At 37.2% G+C, this 19,898-nt stretch overlaps 1 protein-coding gene across 36 annotated transcripts in view; it reads left to right on the top strand.

The window, feature by feature from the left end:
• The window catches only part of Rims1 (regulating synaptic membrane exocytosis 1), a 481,904-nt gene that overhangs the window by 365,721 nt on the left and 96,285 nt on the right, over positions 1-19,898 (top strand). For 13 of the 36 annotated variants that reach the window (XM_028767193.1, XM_028767196.1, XM_028767225.1 and 10 more), the window contains 2 exons: positions 682-753; positions 7,933-8,045. In XM_028767193.1, the coding sequence (XP_028623026.1) occupies positions 682-753; positions 7,933-8,045 (185 nt within the window). Of the gene's footprint in view, positions 1-681; positions 754-6,690; positions 6,874-7,932; positions 8,046-11,514; positions 11,545-19,898 lie in introns of those variants that run through there. The other 23 variants (XM_028767198.1, XM_028767197.1, XM_028767227.1 and 20 more) reach the window with 6 other exon arrangements.

Here is a 19,898-nt window from a genome sequence, read left to right as displayed (position 1 = left end):
ATCGGTTTTAGGAGGGAATGACATCTTAATTTCCAGGTGTTGAGTGTTACGTGTACTTTTCGAAAGTAAAATTTCAGGCTTTTATTCTCTGTTACATCAGGTGTGGTTAGCTTTTGAATTTCTCCCTACTTAACTAGGCATCTTTACTATCCATTAAAAGACAAATTTTCGTGGTTGGCTTAAATGTTTTTACCTTTGTCAACATCTTTCTTTCACCCCCCCCTTCATATGTATGTGATAGAAAACAAAAATACTCTAGGGCACAGAGTTTCATCTGCCACATTAATTGTCAATTGTTCCCTGTGTGGTCCTTCAGCACCTAAGCCATTATCACTGTACCGCTTCTCATCCTAGCTTTTATCACTTCTTTTACTTCATTGGCAAGTAAAGTTACTGAGTAAGAATCCATGCCAGATCACTGCTATAGATGTATGTGTTTAAACTAGCTCAATCTCATCATCTCCCACCTTCTGTAAGCCACTCGTGACTTCCATTCAGCATTCATTTTGATTTCTATACATGTATACTTTTTAATTGTGAAAGTATTGACTGACAAAACCATTTGGGTAAACTAGCTGCCATTCTTCATCTCTGTTGTTGTTGTTGTTGTTTCGTTGTTAGATGTGAATGTAGCTTTATTCATCATCTATTTTGTATTTCTTTAACATTTCATTCCCACAGGCACTCCAGAAAGTCTGAAAGATCTAGCATCCAAAAACAGTCTAGGAAAGGCACAGCCTCTGATGCAGACAGGTAGGCTTGATGTCGTTCAGTGCTGCCATCTTTGATGTAGACTCGAGTGTGCCCTGCCTCTCCTTTAGCCTTCCTGCTCAGCTCACAGACTCAAATTGTGATGCTTGATGTGTCGTGGAAATGAATCAACTACCGTGTGAGAAAAGTCACTGACGACATGAAATAGTGTCCTGTGTAGTCTGCTCTTAAATAGTGGGTGTTAATAAACAAGCCCGCATCCTGTCCTCCCTGCACGCTATCTCATTTTATTGAGGATTAAACACAAGCCCATGCTCATCCATGTGCTAGAACCTTTGATGCCTTGTTTCTCAAATGACTTTAAATGCTTCCAGTGAAACATAACTTGGAAAGTGTAAATAACTTGAGTGTGTGTTAAATATTTGAAAAGTATCACATATTTCTTAAAAGTCTTCTTTTCAACAAAGGTATAATCTAAAAAATTCTTGATTTTGATAGATGTACTTATTGGCTGTGTTCGTGTAAAAAAAAAAATCTGAGGAATAATTGTTGATTTGCAGTTCTGTTTCAAAGCTGTCGAGTAACTCTAGGCACAGCACATGGACACGTCTTTGGACACATCCACAGTGTCACCTAGGGAGCCATAGTGACATAAATACATGGAAGCACAGATGGATTAGTGGGATATCAGATGTATCACAGGTAGATTGAAAGCGGAGGTATGAGGTAGGGAGTGTTGGAATTTGAAAATATTCAACAGACCAGCCTTACTGAAGCAAGTCAACAGATAAAACTAGATTACCTAGCGAATGGGAAAAATGTGAGAAAATTTCCAAAACATGAAAAATTATTTTTAGTTGAAGTGCCTATTTTTGAACGGAGAATGTAAATCAGGTTGCAAGGAAAGGGAAGCTAAAAACTGAACTGGACATTGTTTGTATGTGAGGTCAAGACTGACGTGACTCTGCCTTGTTAATATGCTAAAGACGCTTAGTCTGTTTATGAAATATGACTAGTCAAAAAGACATCGGGATGGGTATGGCCCTCATGCCTCACTGGACAATGACAGGGGGACCTGAGCCATTACAAAGTCCCCTTCAATTACTGGAGGTCAGGCCTCTATCCCTGCCTTCACAAGATTAGAATCGCCACGGCCCTTCTATACATAGAGAAGGGAGGTGATGTCAGGGGCAGCCCTGCTTATACACTGAAGGCCTAAAATCAGCCATAGGCCTAATATCAGCAATAGACCTGTCATACATGTATACTAACACCAAATCTTGGGTCTCTGTGGAAAAACATTGAAACAGATGGCTATAAGCTATTGTAAACAGGCAGCTTTTGTTGAATTTTACCAGCCTGAGTAGTCATAGACCTTGTAAACAGGTAGCCTTGGCAGATAATACCAACTTAGATAAGGACAAGTGAATCATAGGCAGAGTCATAGTGACCTGTCCCCTGAACCCTCACCCAGCCGATACCCGGTTCTGAAAGATATCTGTATTCCCCCTGAACACCCACGCTCTGGTGTCACCCCCTTCCCCACGTGCTGTCTTTCTGTGTTTATAACCCCTGTGTGAATACGTAAAATTATGATTTGATTTAAATAAATAAAATAATAAAAAAAAGAAAAGAAATACTCCTAGTCCTTAAACCAAGGCACTGGAAAATTGATTTTTTGAGTTTCAAAATTATAGATCCCTTTGAGAACTGGCAAATGCACAAAAATACCTAAGAATAGATGAAGAACTTCCAGTGGGGGTACTTGAGTCGGCTTGAACAAGTCAGAGCCTGTAGAGTTCAGTATTCACTCAGGTCAAAAACATGCCACTTGGAGTTCTGGTCTAAGTGAGAAAGTAGTGATCAGCATTTCCATCCCACATCGAAAGCTAAAAATTAAGACGAGCAATATCAATGGGTTGCTTAAACTGGAAAGAGGGAAACGCAGCTGAAATCTAATGATCCACAGAGATGTTGATCCTGTGGATCACTGTGGAACACTGGCTTTTTATATAAGTGGTTTTGTTTGTTGATAATTAAGGTACTTGATTGGTCTTATTGAAATCTAAGCTACATAATTAATTTTGAAGCAGATTGTTAAATGCGGGTTGCAAGACAGTTGACGCTTATTTTCTAGGTCACATTAACTGTAGTTTCAACAGGAGCTCTGAGTTGAGTTGGACATAAGGACAACCCTGTCACTAAGATGAATTCGTCCACCATGTGAAGACTTTGCACATTGGTTTCTTTTCTCCATCTTTCCCCTCTTCCTTCCTACTTTACTTCCTCCCCTTCCCTTCTATTCTTCCTTCCTTCCTTTTCTCCTTTCCTTTCTTTCTTCTTTCTGCTTGGAATGAAACCTAAGGTCATAAAATTGTTAGGCAAATATTCTACCACTTGGCAATACCCCAAACTGAAAAATTGACCCCTTTGACTTGTCATTGAGTGCCACGGCCTCACGAGAAAATGTTTTGAAATGTACAATGACTTGTTAGAGGTTCTCTTAGTGTCTCTCTCTGTATGTCTTCACTGTGTTCTCTCTCTCTCTCTCTCTCTCTCTCTCTCTCTCCCTCACTTTCATCTAATAGATTGGAGTGGATTTTATACAATATATTCTGATTTAGGTCTCCTCACCAATTCCTCCTAGCTCCTCCCCATGGCCTCTCCCATCTGAATCCATACCCTTTCTGTCTTTCATTAGAAAGTAAACAAGCTTCTAAGGAATAATAGTCAAATAAGATAAATAAAAATCAAACAAGTGACAATATGACAAAACAAGCAAACAAGAAAGGTGCCAAAGAGAACTCCCTAGTAAGATAAAGCCTCTCTTTTCACCTCTGTGGGGGTTCAGCTAAGAAAGGCCCCCATCATTTCTGCATCTCCTTCCTGTACCTTTCTCTTAGTGATACCTCATTCTGGATTCTGACTGCTGGATGTTTACTGATACTACTATTTGGAATTGCATACAGAGGCACTTGTTAATGTGTTGTAGCTATGGGAAGAAGCATTTGCAAGCCTGCAAAAGGCTAGCTCTGAATAAACCCCTGGAAACTCAAATACTATGTATATTCTTACCTCTTTAGCAAATCATTAAGAACAAAATATCCAAGCCTTAGTTTTACGCTCCAACTGTGGCTGTTTGCAAAAATGGAAATGTCTGGCTAAAGATCTAAAGTTTGAGATGAACTGTGTTTAGGTCCAACTTTTCACTGTAGAGTAAGGTGTACAAAATTAGGATGTGACTGGATACACACTGACTGACAGTGAGCTACTGTATACATATATGTGTGGACTCATGAAAGAGGATACAGAGCAGACTCATTAAATGTCATTTTAAAGACATTTTAATTATAGAAAACTCTCAGATCATGATTCCTTTAAACCATACTAAATCACTCAATTTTTAGGTGTACATGTTGTTTGAAATTCTTCTTTTTTTCCTTTTTTTGTCCCATGGTATAAGAACAAGCCCTGTTCCAGTAATTACATCATGAGTCCCTCTATTCTATTTTCCTCTAGCATGCCAGGTTCGAGTAGACTGCACAAAAGTAAAGAATCAATTGCATACACCTATGTCAACTTTTTAGAAAATAAGGCCCTGTTGGTTCTCAGCAAACCTGTGTGGATCCTGTCTTTCTGAATGATACTCAGTTTTACTTATAGAATAGTAGCAATTGTAATTTAAAAGGAATACGGCACAAAATATCACAGATAGGCACACGCATGAATCCCTGTTAATGCACAGTCACACATACTCAGAGCCTAGAATGTAGATGTCCCTACACTAACATTAAAGATCTCATTGTTTATATTATTATTCCTTAAAACTTCCGTTTTCTGCCATCCATATTTGGTTTTCTTCTCAAACAAGATCATTCAAGATCATTCTAAGTCTCTCCCGTTTCTTTCTTATATCTTTTCTTCCTAGTATACCCCATTTTGTAAAAATTATCAAGGCTTAACAGCCCTGATGCTCTCGACTCTACACTGTTGTACCTTGAAATGTCTTAACCGGTTCCTTCCATTCGCCTAAACAAAGCATACCTCTCCTCTGCAACACTTTGGTCCTGTCTTTTCCAGTTCATTCCCTTTGAACTCAAGCTTGTGACCACATCTCTCTTGCTCAATCAAAGTAGCTTTATTTCTCCTCTGGTCTGCACTCCATAGATTGACTTGTAGCAAGAAACACTTTGTTACTGGGACATGTGGACAGTTGTTTTACGTAAAGGAAAAAGTAAATAAAACAGATCTTGTGCAAATTGTTTGATTCGGAACACTGTGGCCCCTTTCAGGGTCTACCAGCCTTCCTCCATCTCAAACACAGTTCTCAAGTCAAATGTTATGGAGTTAGAACACTAGAATACTCATCTAGAATCCATTCAAATCCTTCTGAAAATGGTTGTCATAACATTTTCCATATACTTGGATGAAATCAGTCTTATCCCAGGTCACATTTGAGTTGTTCATAGCTGCTTAGAAATTTCATCAAGGGATAAAGTAAGATTTTAGTGAATTTGTAATTTCCAAGAGACACTGTTACTGATGTGACATCTGTCCAATCTAACTTTTAAGTCACAACCAAAAATTCGTATTTTGAACAAGATGATTCTTTTAATAATGGATTATAAAGAGGAATAGATAAAACATTGTTTGGTGTTGGAGATAGTACGGTCATATAAATTCTTCCCATCTCAGTCAGTTTTAGATGGTTGAGTTAATGTGAAAATCAATTCAGAACAGATGAACTATGGGAGTAAGTAGAACATCATCTATTTATAAGTTGGAAGTGGCAATGACAGGTGAGGTTTCAGGACAAGTCAATATCTAATAAAGCCTTAATCCACAACCTGAGAGGATAAAATGCCACCTTTATTACAGATGTAAGCTGCACTCTCTTGCTCTCTGAAAACTGGTATTTCCTTCTTTATTGTTCTGAAATGGAAGACATAGCTTGAAGCAAAAGTCAGTCTTGTTGCAAGAAATGCTTGACTTAAAAGAATATTAAGCTAAATGAAAGTGGTGTAAAGTCTTCATGAATTCATTTTGGGTAACCAATACGTGTTGTTCTCGTACTTAAAGACAGTAACCACGTTTCTCATTTTTGCAATTCATAAGGATGAGGTGTTTTACACTCTTGTCAATACCCGACAGTCACTTCAATCACATCACTTAGCAAAATAATACTAAAATGACACAAGGAGCAAAAGCATGAATCTATTTTAGGTATAGATATACACATGCATGCCTATGATTCCATTTTAATTCTTAGTACTTAATTCAGAAAATTACTTCATAATGATTTTGAATACCATATCAAGATAACTACCACTGTATACTTCATAATGATTTTGAATACCATATCAAGATAACTACCACTGTATTCATAAATACATTTCAGATACTGTCATATCTAAGAGAATCCATTTTACCCACACATTAGCTACTTGTGCTTAATCGGGTGTATAAGACAATGAAATTCTGTTTAAGCTCTGTTTTTATTTCATAGTCTTAGATTAAGCTGAAGAGGCATGCCCTTTTAGCTTTCTATTCATCATAGACTTGCCTCTTACACCATAAAACTATGAACGTTATAAAAACGTCCACACATTTCCAGTTCACGTTTTTATGGAATAGGATGGTGTTAATCAGTGTAACAGCACACACTCAATCAGCAAATCTTTGTTGTGTTCCTACCCTTCTGCTCTACGTGATTGACACACTGGACATACAGTTCAATAACCCAACCAAAGACTGATGTCTTTGACTATGAAGGGTTCATTATATGAGGGGAACCTAGGTTGGTCCTTTATAATATGACATACCTGTGGATTGTCGACAGTGACATTTCCGTCTCAATAATTGTGTGGTGAGTGTTCCTCTTGTATTTTAAGAGTATCCAGGTTTTCCTTGGACAAATGTGTTGCTGTTAAGTTAATGAAACCTGCTGACTGAAGATCTTTTTTGGCACTGATGTTTTAGGGCTCTCCCACCATGCCTTTCTAGAAGGGGATACGCAATCCCAAGAGCAACCGATCAACCAGTCGTTAGGGGAAAGCATCCCACTCGCTCCCGGTCGAGCGAGCACTCTAGTGTCAGAACCCTGTGTTCTATGCACCACCTTGCCCCCGGAGGGTCAGCGCCGCCTTCTCCGCTTCTGACAAGGTTGCTATTCAGTGTCCAGCCCAGCATTCGTGTCCCGCTGCCGGGTGTTGGTGTGGTGTTGTTCTTTCCTGCGCACTCGAAGCATTCACTCATTATGACACCATAGTTTTTAACCTTTGCTTTGTGGCACTTGATCCGCTCCTGCATCCTCTACCACTCGCATCTACTCACTGTGCTGGCCGTATTCTCTACTTCCTGCCGGTTAGCTACCATCGAAAACTGAATCTGGCTGTGTGCTGTCCTTTCATCTGTGTGTGGCATATCATACGTACTTTATTACATGAAATGTTTTATGACGAGTTGACTCAGAATTAAAATATGTATTTGTTTATTAAACTAGGATTTCTAAAAGTAGCCTTTTATATGTATTCATAAAATCAAGTAGCATTTAAAATTTGTTTAGTTAACGAAGTTTTGAACTCCAGCAGAGGGGGGGGGTGGGGGGGTCAGCTTTATCTGGGTGAGAATGAAGTATACCTGCATGCTTCTCCATATTTTCATCTCCAATATTAATCCTGCCATTGGAATACCCTGGAGCATGTGTCCGAGGCTGTTTAAAATCCATTTCAAGGTTTGTTGTTTCTTTCTATTTAAAACGAACGCACAACTGATTGGTAACTAGTGTCAGGCTGTGCATCAATAACTCATTATCCCAAATGCCTCTCAAATGTGTACCAGTGGAGTGGGAGCCTATTCTTTTTTTTTTTTTTTTTTTTTGTATTTTAACATCCAGAGGCTGTGGTCAGTTCAGTCATGATACTACCAAAATTAATTGACTTTAAGAAAGTACAGCCTTGTAGAAAGTCTGGAGAAACTGAGTCAGTCCCATTCTGCTTCATTCAAGAATTTCACCATGCAGAATGTGTAGGGCAGTCCCAGACCTGCCCCTCTCCAACCTCTTACAGTGTTTCTTTTGTGTGTGTCATTTGAGGTATCTGATTTCACTTCAAAGAACCTATTTAGTTGTTTTATGACTATTTTAGTAGTGACTGGAAAAGGTGTTTTATTTACTTGTTTTATTTACTGGAACTTCACCCTCCCTTTGCTGTTTGCCTACAGAACGCACCGACAAGGAAGCCCGACCCAGTCTCCTCCAGCTGACACATCCTTCGGCAGTCGCCGCGGAAGACAGCTCCCACAGGTGCCAGTCCGAAGCGGCAGTATAGAACAAGGTATTCAAAAAAGAGAGATCATTGTCCAAACACTTGGAGTGGAGAACCTTCTCCTCCTAACACACCATTTAATTAGATGGCGCTGTTGAGATCATCTGCAGCTCTCTGTACCTTTATTCCCCCCCACCCCCCGTCCCAGCACCTAGTTTGAGTGGTCCGTGCCATGTAACAATTAGTGTTTTGTTGAGTCCACTGAATTTAGATAATTGTTTAACAGAGTGGGTAGGGTTCTTGATAGTTTTACATAAGCACAGAACTAGATGATACAAAGTCTCAAAACTTACGAGCTGAAAGAAGGTCTTACCTTATTATTGAAAAATTTAAGAGTTAAATATGATCATTGGGTCATGTAATAGTGTTTTCCCTTTTAGCTTCATTGCCAATATCTAGAGTTTTAACTTGATGATGAAAATTACTCAAAACATATATTTGTTATTTTCCTACAAGTCACATTGCCTGGATTTCTTATATTATCAGACATGGGTTGTCTTGTTTTCCTAAGAGAAAGTGTGTGTGTGTGTGTGTGTGTGTGTGTGTGTGTAAGGAGAGGTGTGCTTTAATAGAAACCAAGATTAAAGTACATGAGTTAAATGTTTGAAATGCTGGACTAAAATACTATTTTTTCCTGACCCGTTCCTTAGTAACTAAATGACATTAGTATTTTCTATCACATCTATAATTAAAAATTAAAAGAATTGTTTAATTTTTTCTCTAGTTCAGGGCTGTGGCTCAAGAACAATGAACATAGTAAAACGTCCATTGCAAATCTGCATCCCTATGAAATACTCAGCTGACTCAATTTCTGAATACTCTTAACACCGTTGGCTGTTGCTGCTAGAAAATTCCCATTCCCTCCCAGATCGCATTGCTTCAGTGATTGAGGCGGGCTACTTCACCATGTGAAATACTTGATAATAGGAATATTAGTGTGAATAAGTGATGTTGACACTGCCAAAAGCTACAACAGCCAGATTTGTGGGTTTTTTTAAAAATCATGTTTATTGTTGGTATGCCATGCTTTAGTGTTCAGGGATGAGATGAATGTGTACATTTAGTCAATTAGTCAATTAAGAAAGTACAGTCTTGGTGAAACTCCTTTCTAAAATACCAGTAATCGATTACAGAATCCGTATTTCTAATAGAGTTTTTTTTTTTCTGGAACGTTTTGAGAGGACTAAGCAAACGTAATGTTATTTGAACTACACCAGCAATACATATGTCAAAATTTTAATCTTTTTAACAATTAGATGATGAAACATTAACTTACTCATTCATGAACTCTTGTTGCACAACTGAACGGACTATAAATTTGGATGCTGCACTAAAAACCCAGTGTTATTGGTCACACTGAAACTTAGCAAGTCATGTGTTCCTAAAATTCTTTGCATTTCCTCCTGTTGCAAGTAAAACACTCGGTGACATATGAGGGCGCACAGCGGGATTATAGTAATCTGTGGGACTGTTTGTTTACTTCTCACTTTTTCAATTGTTCATGTCTATGTTATGATATTCATATTCGCAGTTGTCTTTCGGAGAAAACATCAAGGCGTGAGGATTCTGTTGAGGTGGGAAGAAGGGAATGAATGAATGGGGAATGAGACCGTTTGAGTTATTTCACTATTTATTATGAAAAATACTTCAGTAAACACATTTTGTTGAAGGTTCCTGAAACATTCTGATATAGACAGAGCTTTTAGAGCAGAGCAGCCATTATGTGGTATTTAGTGTCAGCATTCTGAGGTGTTGCATTATGATACTGATACATGCTTTGGGGCTTGTGGTCAATGATGGTGGTGTCTCCCATCATCTTCTGGGTGGGTTTTGTACTGAACCATTCATGTGACACACTGATCCTTAATCGTTTGGGATAGTAATTTAATCCATGAACTAGACCATGCCTTATCTCTTAGTACAGTTTATTGATGATGATTTTCACTCTTCTTAAAGAGATGTAAGTGTGTCAGTCATTTCCCTTTTGATGGGTTTGTCGGATTGCAGTACTGTCTTGTATGGGAATTAGCATCAACTCTGGTGTATTTGTGACTGCTTAAGCTCCTATTGACAGCTTCTGGTTTTTCTTACTTAATCTTTTATGAAGGGCTGGCTTACTGTTTTTAAAAGTAATTCAGTTGATCAATAGCTAATTGGTAAGAACAAATACTGTGAGTGATTTAGTTTCCTAGATAGTGATATAATGTCTTGATAACAATCGTAAACTAATTTTATAAATTTTTTTTCAGTACACGAGATTATCTATGCTATTGTCTTAGGTTGTATACAAAGATAATTTGACTTTCTGGATATATTCCCTAAATTTTCGCCAATTATTATATCTTGTATGCTATAAACAGATTTTCCATATTATTTACTATTTTAAGAATATTTGAAGCTCCCTTTCAGAAGACAGAGTATTGGGGGGATTTATTGCGTGAAGTCTAGTTATATAAAAGTAGACAATAGGAAAAGAAGATGATTGCAGTATTTATTTTGATATAAAGCAAGTTAATATGTAATCTGTACTTTATGGTATTCTTAGTAGTGTGTAAAAATTGAAAGTAGAGAGTTTCTTGAAATTTCTTCAATCACATTTCAGTATTGAATATAATATGGTGTCATTTTACATAAAATCTAGGCAGTCGTGATTGGTTGGATAAAAATGCATGGTTTTTCTGAAACAGGTCAGGTCAGATTTGCAGTTCTTTGATGCCTCTTAATGAAGAATGTAAAGACCATTCACTATATTGACATTGCATGTACTACTTAAAACCTGAAACAATACTGACAGCTCCCTTTAGATGTGATCGGACAGTTATTTTGCAACAAAGAATAGAACTGCAAGGAGGTAGATCTAATGTTTTCTGAAATATCTAGGATATGTAATAATTAAAAAGTGAATAATTTCATCTTGAGATATCTATTATAGTTAGTTTGAAGAACAAGCAAAGACTACAAACATTGAGATATATTGTTCACAGAAAATGCTATAGAAGTATTCCCATGCTGTAACTTATATACTTTCTATTTAATAAAAAATGGGATTAATCACATGGGATTTTATATCATAGGAAATGGCAATTTTACCATTCAAGTTTTCTATGTAGATTAAGTATGCTTTCAATATGTTTACAGTGTGAGACAGTGGTAGATTTAAATTAAAACATTTTATTAAAATTGTTGCCAACCTGTGCAGTTCTTAAAAGGCAAGAGAAAGTATTGTAGCATTTTGTTGGGAATATCAAATAAGTTATTTCCTGACATTTTTGTTTTCATTAAATCTTTGAATTGCTGTACTCATTTTTGGATTAATTTCAGTACATGTGAAACTTTCTCATGGTTTATCATGTCACCTTATATGTTATGCATTTTTATTATTCATGCCATTTTGTTAACTCACATTTCCATGTCTAACTATAAATTTGCTGATTTCTTTCTTTTGTTTCCATCATTATGTGCATTTAATTCATTGAAGAACAAGAAAAATATAACTCTTCCACTAAAGGTAAATATTAATGTAACTTTTAACCATTCATACTGTTACTTTTATAATGTGTAAGAGTTACGAAACTGTCAGAATAATGACCAAAATTATTTAACAGGCAGTTATTTCTCTGAAGTGATTTTGCAAATAATTCGTTCATGTTAAATGAACTCATATAATCCAATTTATATCACGGGGGAAACGTCTTAAAAACTAAAAGTAGCATTGATGCAAATTTCTTTTATCTACATTGGTAACTAAAACAATTATTCTGTAGTTTAATAATATATATCTTACATGGTAATATATTATTTTATTATAAGAATTCATGACATTCATTACTTCTTCCTGGGTTTCCTTGGTTTAATTCCATTTCCCTGATCTCATAGGTAAGGGATTTGATTCAGATTTCCCACTCCCCTCTCTGGATAGCATCTACTGTACATGAAAGAAAATCCTTACATCTTATTGTCTAGACAAGATGAGCTTTGAGGGGTTTCTCAGCCTTACTGCAGCCAGACATGTTTGGAGCAGCTACCTAAGTATTTAGAGCTCTGTGCTTCAGTATTGTTGGAGTATTAATCCTATTTGCTTGAGAGATGTAGGATATAGAATTCAACCGACCCAGTCACCTGAGATGTTTCTGTTCTCCTCTTTGACTCCTGAATCACAACTATTTTTGATCTTCGCACTTAAGTCTCTGGCTTCCACTCTGGACTTTTGTACTGCCCACATCACTTCTTATTCTGAATTATTTTGGGCCCAATTATTAGATTTTTGAATATGAATTTATAAATTGGTACAATAGTGTTTTAATGATATGTTAATTGTGTGATGTTTATATTTATTGGCTATTTAAAAGCAGTTTGAACTGATTTGTTTATTTTAGTAATCCTCAAAGCTAATCATGATGACAGTGCCATCCATATTCAGGATATCTACCCTGGGGGTAGATATCTCAGTGGTTAAGAACAGGTTGTGGTCTTGACAAGGTACTGAGCTCAGTTACCAACATTCACATCAAGCAGCCCACAGCCACTTATAGATCTAGGTTCATCACACAGTTCTCTCATCTGAACTCTGTGTGGACTTGCACACAAGTGGTGCACAACACATACTCAGGTGTGCGAGCATGCACACACACACACACACACACACACACACAAAATGAAAGAGCCATGCCCTTTACTAATTATCAGTAGTAGAGAACGAAAAGGTGTTTTCTTCACTTTCCTTCACTATACTTTGAGAATCCTGTTTAAAAAATATCAAATGCCAAATGTATAACTCCTAATTCTTAATGTACCTAGTATATGTTGTGAATCTCAGTATGATAGATAATATTCAATAATTCAGTTTCAATAACGTCTAATAATCAAAAGATAATTTTTAGTCTAAATTTATAATGAATAGAATTAAACATCAGGCACATAAAATACATATACTGTTTGACCTATTAACAACAAATAATAGCTAAAGCAAACAGTTCTTCAATGAAGTGAAGAAGCTGTTATCTTGGATATCAATAAGCTCATGATCATCTTCTATTAATATTTTATATATCAGAATCAACTTTATATTCAAAATGACTTTATACTACAAAAGTGACGGGTATGTTTTTATTCTTAGATGCAGAAGAATATATTTAGATTTTCAAAGTTAACAATGTGGTAAAAAATACTTTGAATTTTATATTGTAATTGACTATAGTTTATGTTCCAAAAGGTAACATTGCAACAATTATTTAAAGAACAGTTAATTACTGTTTTCTGTATATTATTATCAACTAAAAACCACAGGTGGCTACGACATACTCTCCATGTGATACACCAGAAAAGTTTTTATGAAGAATAACTACATTTAAGACCTCGCTAAAGCCCACATCATATTTTAATGTTTCTGTGGCTCAGTGTGCCCTGGCAGACAGGTGGTACACCCTGCCAAGTCTTTGAGGCAACATGTAGATGTACCTCACAGAACATGGTGTGTAACTGGGAATCAACAAAAGAGACACATCTGAACGTTCATCCAGCAAGACCCAGCAGCTAAGGGTGGTCTCTTTTTCCTATAGAGTTCGAGACAGTATAGTGTAGCCACTAACAGTAGCCCTCAGCCCAGAAGGAATTAAAGCAAGTTTAGATTTTTTGTTTTAAAGTCAGGTTTGAGGCTGAAAAGGAAAGACATGTTTACTGCATAGAAAGCCCTTATCTCTAATCTGTAGACCCTCTTCTACAATCCATTAAGAGAGAAATCATGTGGTTTGAATGTTTGCTTGCCGTGAAAATAGGACTGACCAGTCTTTTCTGACCACAAAGGCCAATTAACTCATCAGTTTGCTTTAGTTTTGATGATTTGTACATGAAATTATCTTACAACTGAAGACCCCAGCTTTCAAGAAATAAGGCAACACTTTCATAGTGCTAAGATTGTAACAGTTCTAGGAAAACAGTTGTCCAATCTACCTACAGAGGACTAGCTTAGGAATGTTCCAGAGCATATTTAATGATAAACAAAATTCATCATCCCTTATATATTGATCACTCAGCCAAGAGTGCCATGTGTTATCTCATATTTTCACAACAAACCAGGATGTAAGTATTAACATCCTTTACTTTGTAACTGAGGCAGCTAAAGCATCAGGAGATTGAAAACCTCATCCCTTGCTGATCACCCATGTGGTAAGTGGTGAGCCTCACTCTGAAGACCCTATTCAAACTCACTTTCTGCTATAGACATTCCAGTGTCCTGGTTTGTTGAGTGCTTACTATACATACTGAGAAGCATCAGGATAGTGCTCATGTTGTATAGAAACACAACAGTCTTAAGGCCTGAGTGGACTTCCTCAGGTGCTGTGAGGTGACCCCAGATTTCAGTCATAGTGTGTGTTACGTCCTCTTTGCTCTAGATGCCACAGAAGATTTTTTCATGACACAACAATCTTGGATACCACTTAGTTTTCATACATTCACTTCCTTATTCAGCTGTGGATCACTCAGCTGAATCTGTGCCTGGTTTCTCCTTAACTCACCCATGCAACAACAACAACATCATCAACAACAACAACAACAAATCAGATCTTTTAAATCTGAATAGATGTCACAACCTGGGCTTGAAAATTCAGGTGAAGAATTATAAATAAATATTCACACAACTTAATTTACCTTTGACTCCTTCTTTGTTCAAAGTTGAGAGATGGTATTATTTTAGGTTTCTCAGACTGCTTTTAGGCCTATTTTTAATCATTCATTCTGAAAGTAAGCAAATTTTTCCCTCTCTGCTACATTTCTTGGACAGTTTTAAAGAGCCCATGAATGTAGTTTGGGGGATCGAAATAATAAACGAAGATCAAAAGTGAACCAGAAATTAAATGACTTCAAGGTGAGAAAAATGTTATTGTCAAGATAAATTGCTATAACTTGTTTGCCTTTATATGGTATTTAAGTGCATTATCTCTGGCTCCTGGAAACAATATTGAATCATAACAGAACACATTGCATTATGTTTTCTGAAATATGTGATGTCCTTATATATAAGGCGTGTGTAATTTATTCAACTGGATAATGAAGATCATTTAGAGTCCAAGTAATGGTTTCATTGGAACAAAAAACAATGACATTTTCTTACATTTTGTTTCTACCTGACTGATGAAATGTGTAATAATTATTGTAATAAAATTGTAAGAGCTGTTTAAGGAATGACTCTAGTCAACTGCATTTTTAATCCAGGTTTTATAATGAATGCTAAAGCATATTGCCTGTACATTTCTATTCTAAACAATGAGAGAAACGGTTTGAGGGTTAAGTTATGCAAAGTAAATTTTATGGTAATATGGCATTAACATTAATTAGGTTGAATTTATATAAAAGTGAAAATGTAAATTTTCTTGTTTTCTGTTGCATTAATTATAGTCAGGTCATTAATCATTTATAATACTAATGGGATATAATATATATTGGTAAAACAGGAAGCTATATGCTTGAAGCTCTAAATAAACCAGTTTGTAATTTTTAAATTTTACATTTTCCTGTCTTTAGATAGTACCAAATGATTATAATTTTTATTACAAATTATTATTTAATAGATAGCCTAAGAGGCCAGATCAGTCATTTCCTGTTCTTGTAGGTTATTATTTATGGTATTTAGAATTTTGAGATACGTTGTAGTATGCTTGCTTAGTTTGAAACTCCAGGTTCCATCCCTAACTGTGGCCTCAAGAGAGCAATAGAGAGCTGTGGGAGGGGCAAAGACAAGGAGAGAGAGAGAGAGAGAGAGAGAGAGAGAGAATATTTCTTAATCTTCTGGGCTGGATCATTCAGGCACAGTATTTTTACTCGAACATGTATGATAACTAATGGATTGGATTTATTTACTAGTTCATTGTAGCCTCTCTAAGATAAGCTACTGAGAGGGTCAAACAGTCCATCACAGGATCAAGAAGTTGTAGTTTTGACCTCTGCACTCTGTTTTGTTGAATGCATTTACTAGCAACCATATTATAATAGGCATTCAGGCTTTAGATCTTTCATACATAACAATCCTTGAAAGATATACCAACCTGATCAAAGACTTTCTTTACCTCTTCCTCCTGAGGTTTATAAAGAAAGTGAAGGGGAAATTGTCTAACCATGGTGTCCAACCATGCACTGTCTCTTTGATGTACACTGTCTAGCTGCTTATGTATTTCAGATACTGCACACCTGGGAGAGAGACTGTTCAAATGAGCTGAGTCTGTCACTATTGTTGTTAATGTTGGAACCATGAGAAAAATGGCTAGACATTAGAGGTCATTTGACCTTTAAAGACTGGTTCCTCTTCACACCAGAGAGCTACGTGTCCATGCAGCTCTTTGTCAAGATATCACCTCTCAATGAACAATAATGTTCTAAGAAACAAAACAACATCCTTTCTTTGCAGCAGCTTTTTCGCCTTTGATCAATGCAGAAGAGCTAGGTAAAGGATTCTTTCATCCAGAGTTGGCCTTGTCTGTTGAGCAGAGACATTTTGGTGTCCAGGGGCTTACAGGTCTTCCAGGGGATGGAGATCTTGCATTCTTTAGGCAGTTCATTGGAGACAAAGCAAGCTAAAACAGAAGGTCAGGTCATGTGGCTATGGTGTGATGTGAGCAATTATTTGGCAAATTCTTTTTCTTCACCTATGTCAGTGTGCCTTTTCAAGTATCTAGACCAAACAGGCTCCTTTCTCTAATTTTCATTAAGCTGGTGTGATATATTCACTCTACAGGTGTTAATTTGCTTACCACTATTTGCGAGTCTTATGTTGGATAAGGGTTATCTTTTACTGCTCCCATTATTATTGGATACTGTATAATATCTAAGAGGAATCATTTTGAGGTGCAAGAACAATTGAAAACATTTCTATACTTGTAATCTGGGATTCGTTTTCTATAATGCAAGTGCTCTAGGATTGTGAAATTTGTCCAGCGTAAAAGCTCTTTACAGATATATATTCGTTCTTTCTTCTTTTATTTAACTGGGTATTTTCTTTATTTCCATTTCAAATGTTATCCCCCTTTCCTGGTCCCCCACCACAAACACTCTATCTCATCCCCCCTCCCCTGCTTCTATGATGGTGTTCCCCCACCTACCCACTCATGCCTACCCACCCTTGAATTCCCCTACACTGTGGCATCGAGCCTTCACAGGACCAAGGGCCTCTCCTCCCATTGATGCACGACAAGTCCATCCTCTGCTACATATGCAGCTAGAGCCATGGGTTCCTCCATGTGTACTCCTTGGTTGGTAGTTTAGTGCCTGGGAGCCCTGGAGGAGTCTGGTTGGTTGATATTATTGTTCTTCCTATGGGGTTGCAAACCTCTTCAGCTCCTTCAATCCTTTCTCTAGATCTTCCATTGGGGACACCATTGAGGACCCCATGCTCAGTCCAACGGTTGGCTACCAGCATCTGTCTCTGTGTTTGTCAGGCTCTGGCAGAGCCTCTCAGTAGACAGCTATATCAGGCTCATATCAACATACACTGCTTGGTATCCACAATAGTGTGTGAGTTTGGTGTCTGTATATGGGCTGGATCCCCAGGTGGGGCAGTCTTTGGATGGCCTTTCCTTTAGTCTCTATTCTACACTTGTCTCCATATTTGCTCCCAGGAGTATTTTGTACCCCTTTCTAAGAAGGACCGAAGTGCCTCCACTTGGTCTTTCTTCTTCATGAGCTTCATGTGGTCTGTGAGTTGTATCTTGGGTATTGCTAGTTTTGGGGCTAATATCTACTTATCAGTGAGTGTATTCCATGTATGTTCTTTTGTGATTGGGTCACCTCACTCAGAATTATATTTTCTAATTCCATCCATTTGTCTAAGAATTTCATGAATTTGTTGTTTTTAATAGCGGAGTAGTACTCCACTGAGTAAATGTACTACATTTACTGTATAAATCCCTCTGTTGGAGGACATCTGGTTCTTTTCAACTTCTGGCTATTATAAATAAGGATGCTATGAACATAGTAGCGCATATGTCCTTGTTATATGTTGGAGCATCTTCTGGGTATGTGCCCAGGAGTGGTACAGCTGGGTCCTCAGGTAATGTTATGTCTAATTTTCTGAGGAATCGCCACACTGATTTCTAGAGTGGTTGTACCTGCTTGCAATCCCACCAACAATGGAGGAGTGTTGTTCTTTCTTCACATCCTTGATAACACCTGCTGTCACTTGAGATTTTGATCTTAGCCATTCTGAATGGTGTCAGGTGGAATCTCAGGGTTGTTTTGATTTGCACTTCCCTGATGACTAAGATGTTGAACATTTCTTTAGGTACTTCTCAGCCATTTGATATTTCTCAGTTAAAAATTCTTTGTTTAGCTCTGTATCCTATTTTTTTTAATAGGGTTATTTGATTCTCTGGAGTCTAACTTCTTGAGTTCTTTGTATATATTGGATATTAGCCCTCTATCAGATTTAGAATTGGTAAAGATCTTTTCCCAGTCTGTTGGTTGTCATTTTGTCCTATTGACAGTGCCCTTTGCCTTACAGGAGCTTTGCAATTTTATGAGGTCTCATTTGACTATTCTTATCTCAGAGCATAAGCCATTGGTGTTCTGTTCAGAAAAAAATTTCCTCTGTTCCCATGTATTCGAGGCTCTTCCCCACCTTCTCTTCTATTAGTTTTAGTGTATCTGGTTTTATGTGGAGGTCCTTGATCCACTTGGACTTGAGCACAAGGAGATAAGAATGGATTGATTTGCATTCTTCTACATGCTGACCACCAGTTGAACCAGCACCTTTTGTTGAAAACGCCCTTTTTTCCACTGGAAGGTTTTAGCTTATTTGTCAAAGATCAAGTGACCATAGGTGTGTGGGTTCATTTCTGGGTCTTCAATTCTATTCCATTAATCTTCCTGCCTGTCTCTGTACCAGTACCGTGCAGTTTTTTAGGTCAGGGATGGTGATTCCCCCAGAAGTTCTTTTATTATTGAGAATGGTTTTTTCTATCTTGGGTTTTTTGTTATTCCAAATGAAGTTGAGAAGTTGTTCCTTCTAAGTCTGTGACGAATTGAGTTGGAATTTTGATGGGGATTTCATTAACTCTGTAGATTGCTCTTTGGCAAAATGGCCATTTTTACTATAGTAATCCTGCCAAGTCATGAGCATGGGAGATCTTTCCATCTTCTGAGAGAGTCTTCAATTTTTTTCTTCAGAGACTTGAAGTTCTTGTTATATAGTTCTTTTACTTGCTTGGTTAGATTTACACCAAGATATTTTATATTTTTTGTGACTATTGTGAAGGATGTCTTTTTCCTAATTTCTTTCTCAGCCTGTTTATTTGCTTTTTTTTTTGAGTATATGAAGGCTGTGGATTTGTTTGAGTTAATTTTATACCTAGCCACTTTGCTAGATTTATTTTCATGCATGGTATTTATGACAGTGATGATATAGAAGTTAAGTGAGGATCTGACACATTGTTAGCTCGCTTATGGCTGAAAGTGAGGTTGATCATCAAGGGAAGATATTATCTCTTAATTTTAAACATGACAGAGATAACAATGTAAAATTCAGCTTATTATTCTCCTAACACCTATAGTTTGGGTAAATTGGCAAATTTAAAATGTTGGAAAGAGTATAGTAGAGCCAAAAACTGGATCACTGTAGTCCCTGTTTTTACAAGTGTGGAGGGGAAGAAAGATAGCGAACGAGGTTCTCTCAGGACTCCCTCCTCTTTAAGAGTAGTAATTCTGAATAAAATAGAGACATTCCAGAGACTACTGAACTGCTACAAAACATGAGCCTCAGCTTCAGATCCAGCCAGTCCCCACTCTTCTCTTACCTCTTTTACCACGTTGCTTCTAAACAAGGAAGAATGTCTGTCTGTACTGACCATGCTGCGTTTTCAATCCTCGAATGTCAGC

The sequence above is a fragment of the Grammomys surdaster genome, unplaced genomic scaffold, assembly GCF_004785775.1.
Source record: "Grammomys surdaster isolate TR1022 unplaced genomic scaffold, NIH_TR_1.0 171, whole genome shotgun sequence".
Classification (NCBI taxonomy): Eukaryota; Metazoa; Chordata; class Mammalia; order Rodentia; family Muridae; genus Grammomys; species Grammomys surdaster.
The sequence above is the reverse complement of the archived record's forward strand: the minus strand, read 5'-3'. Positions and strand labels throughout refer to the sequence as shown.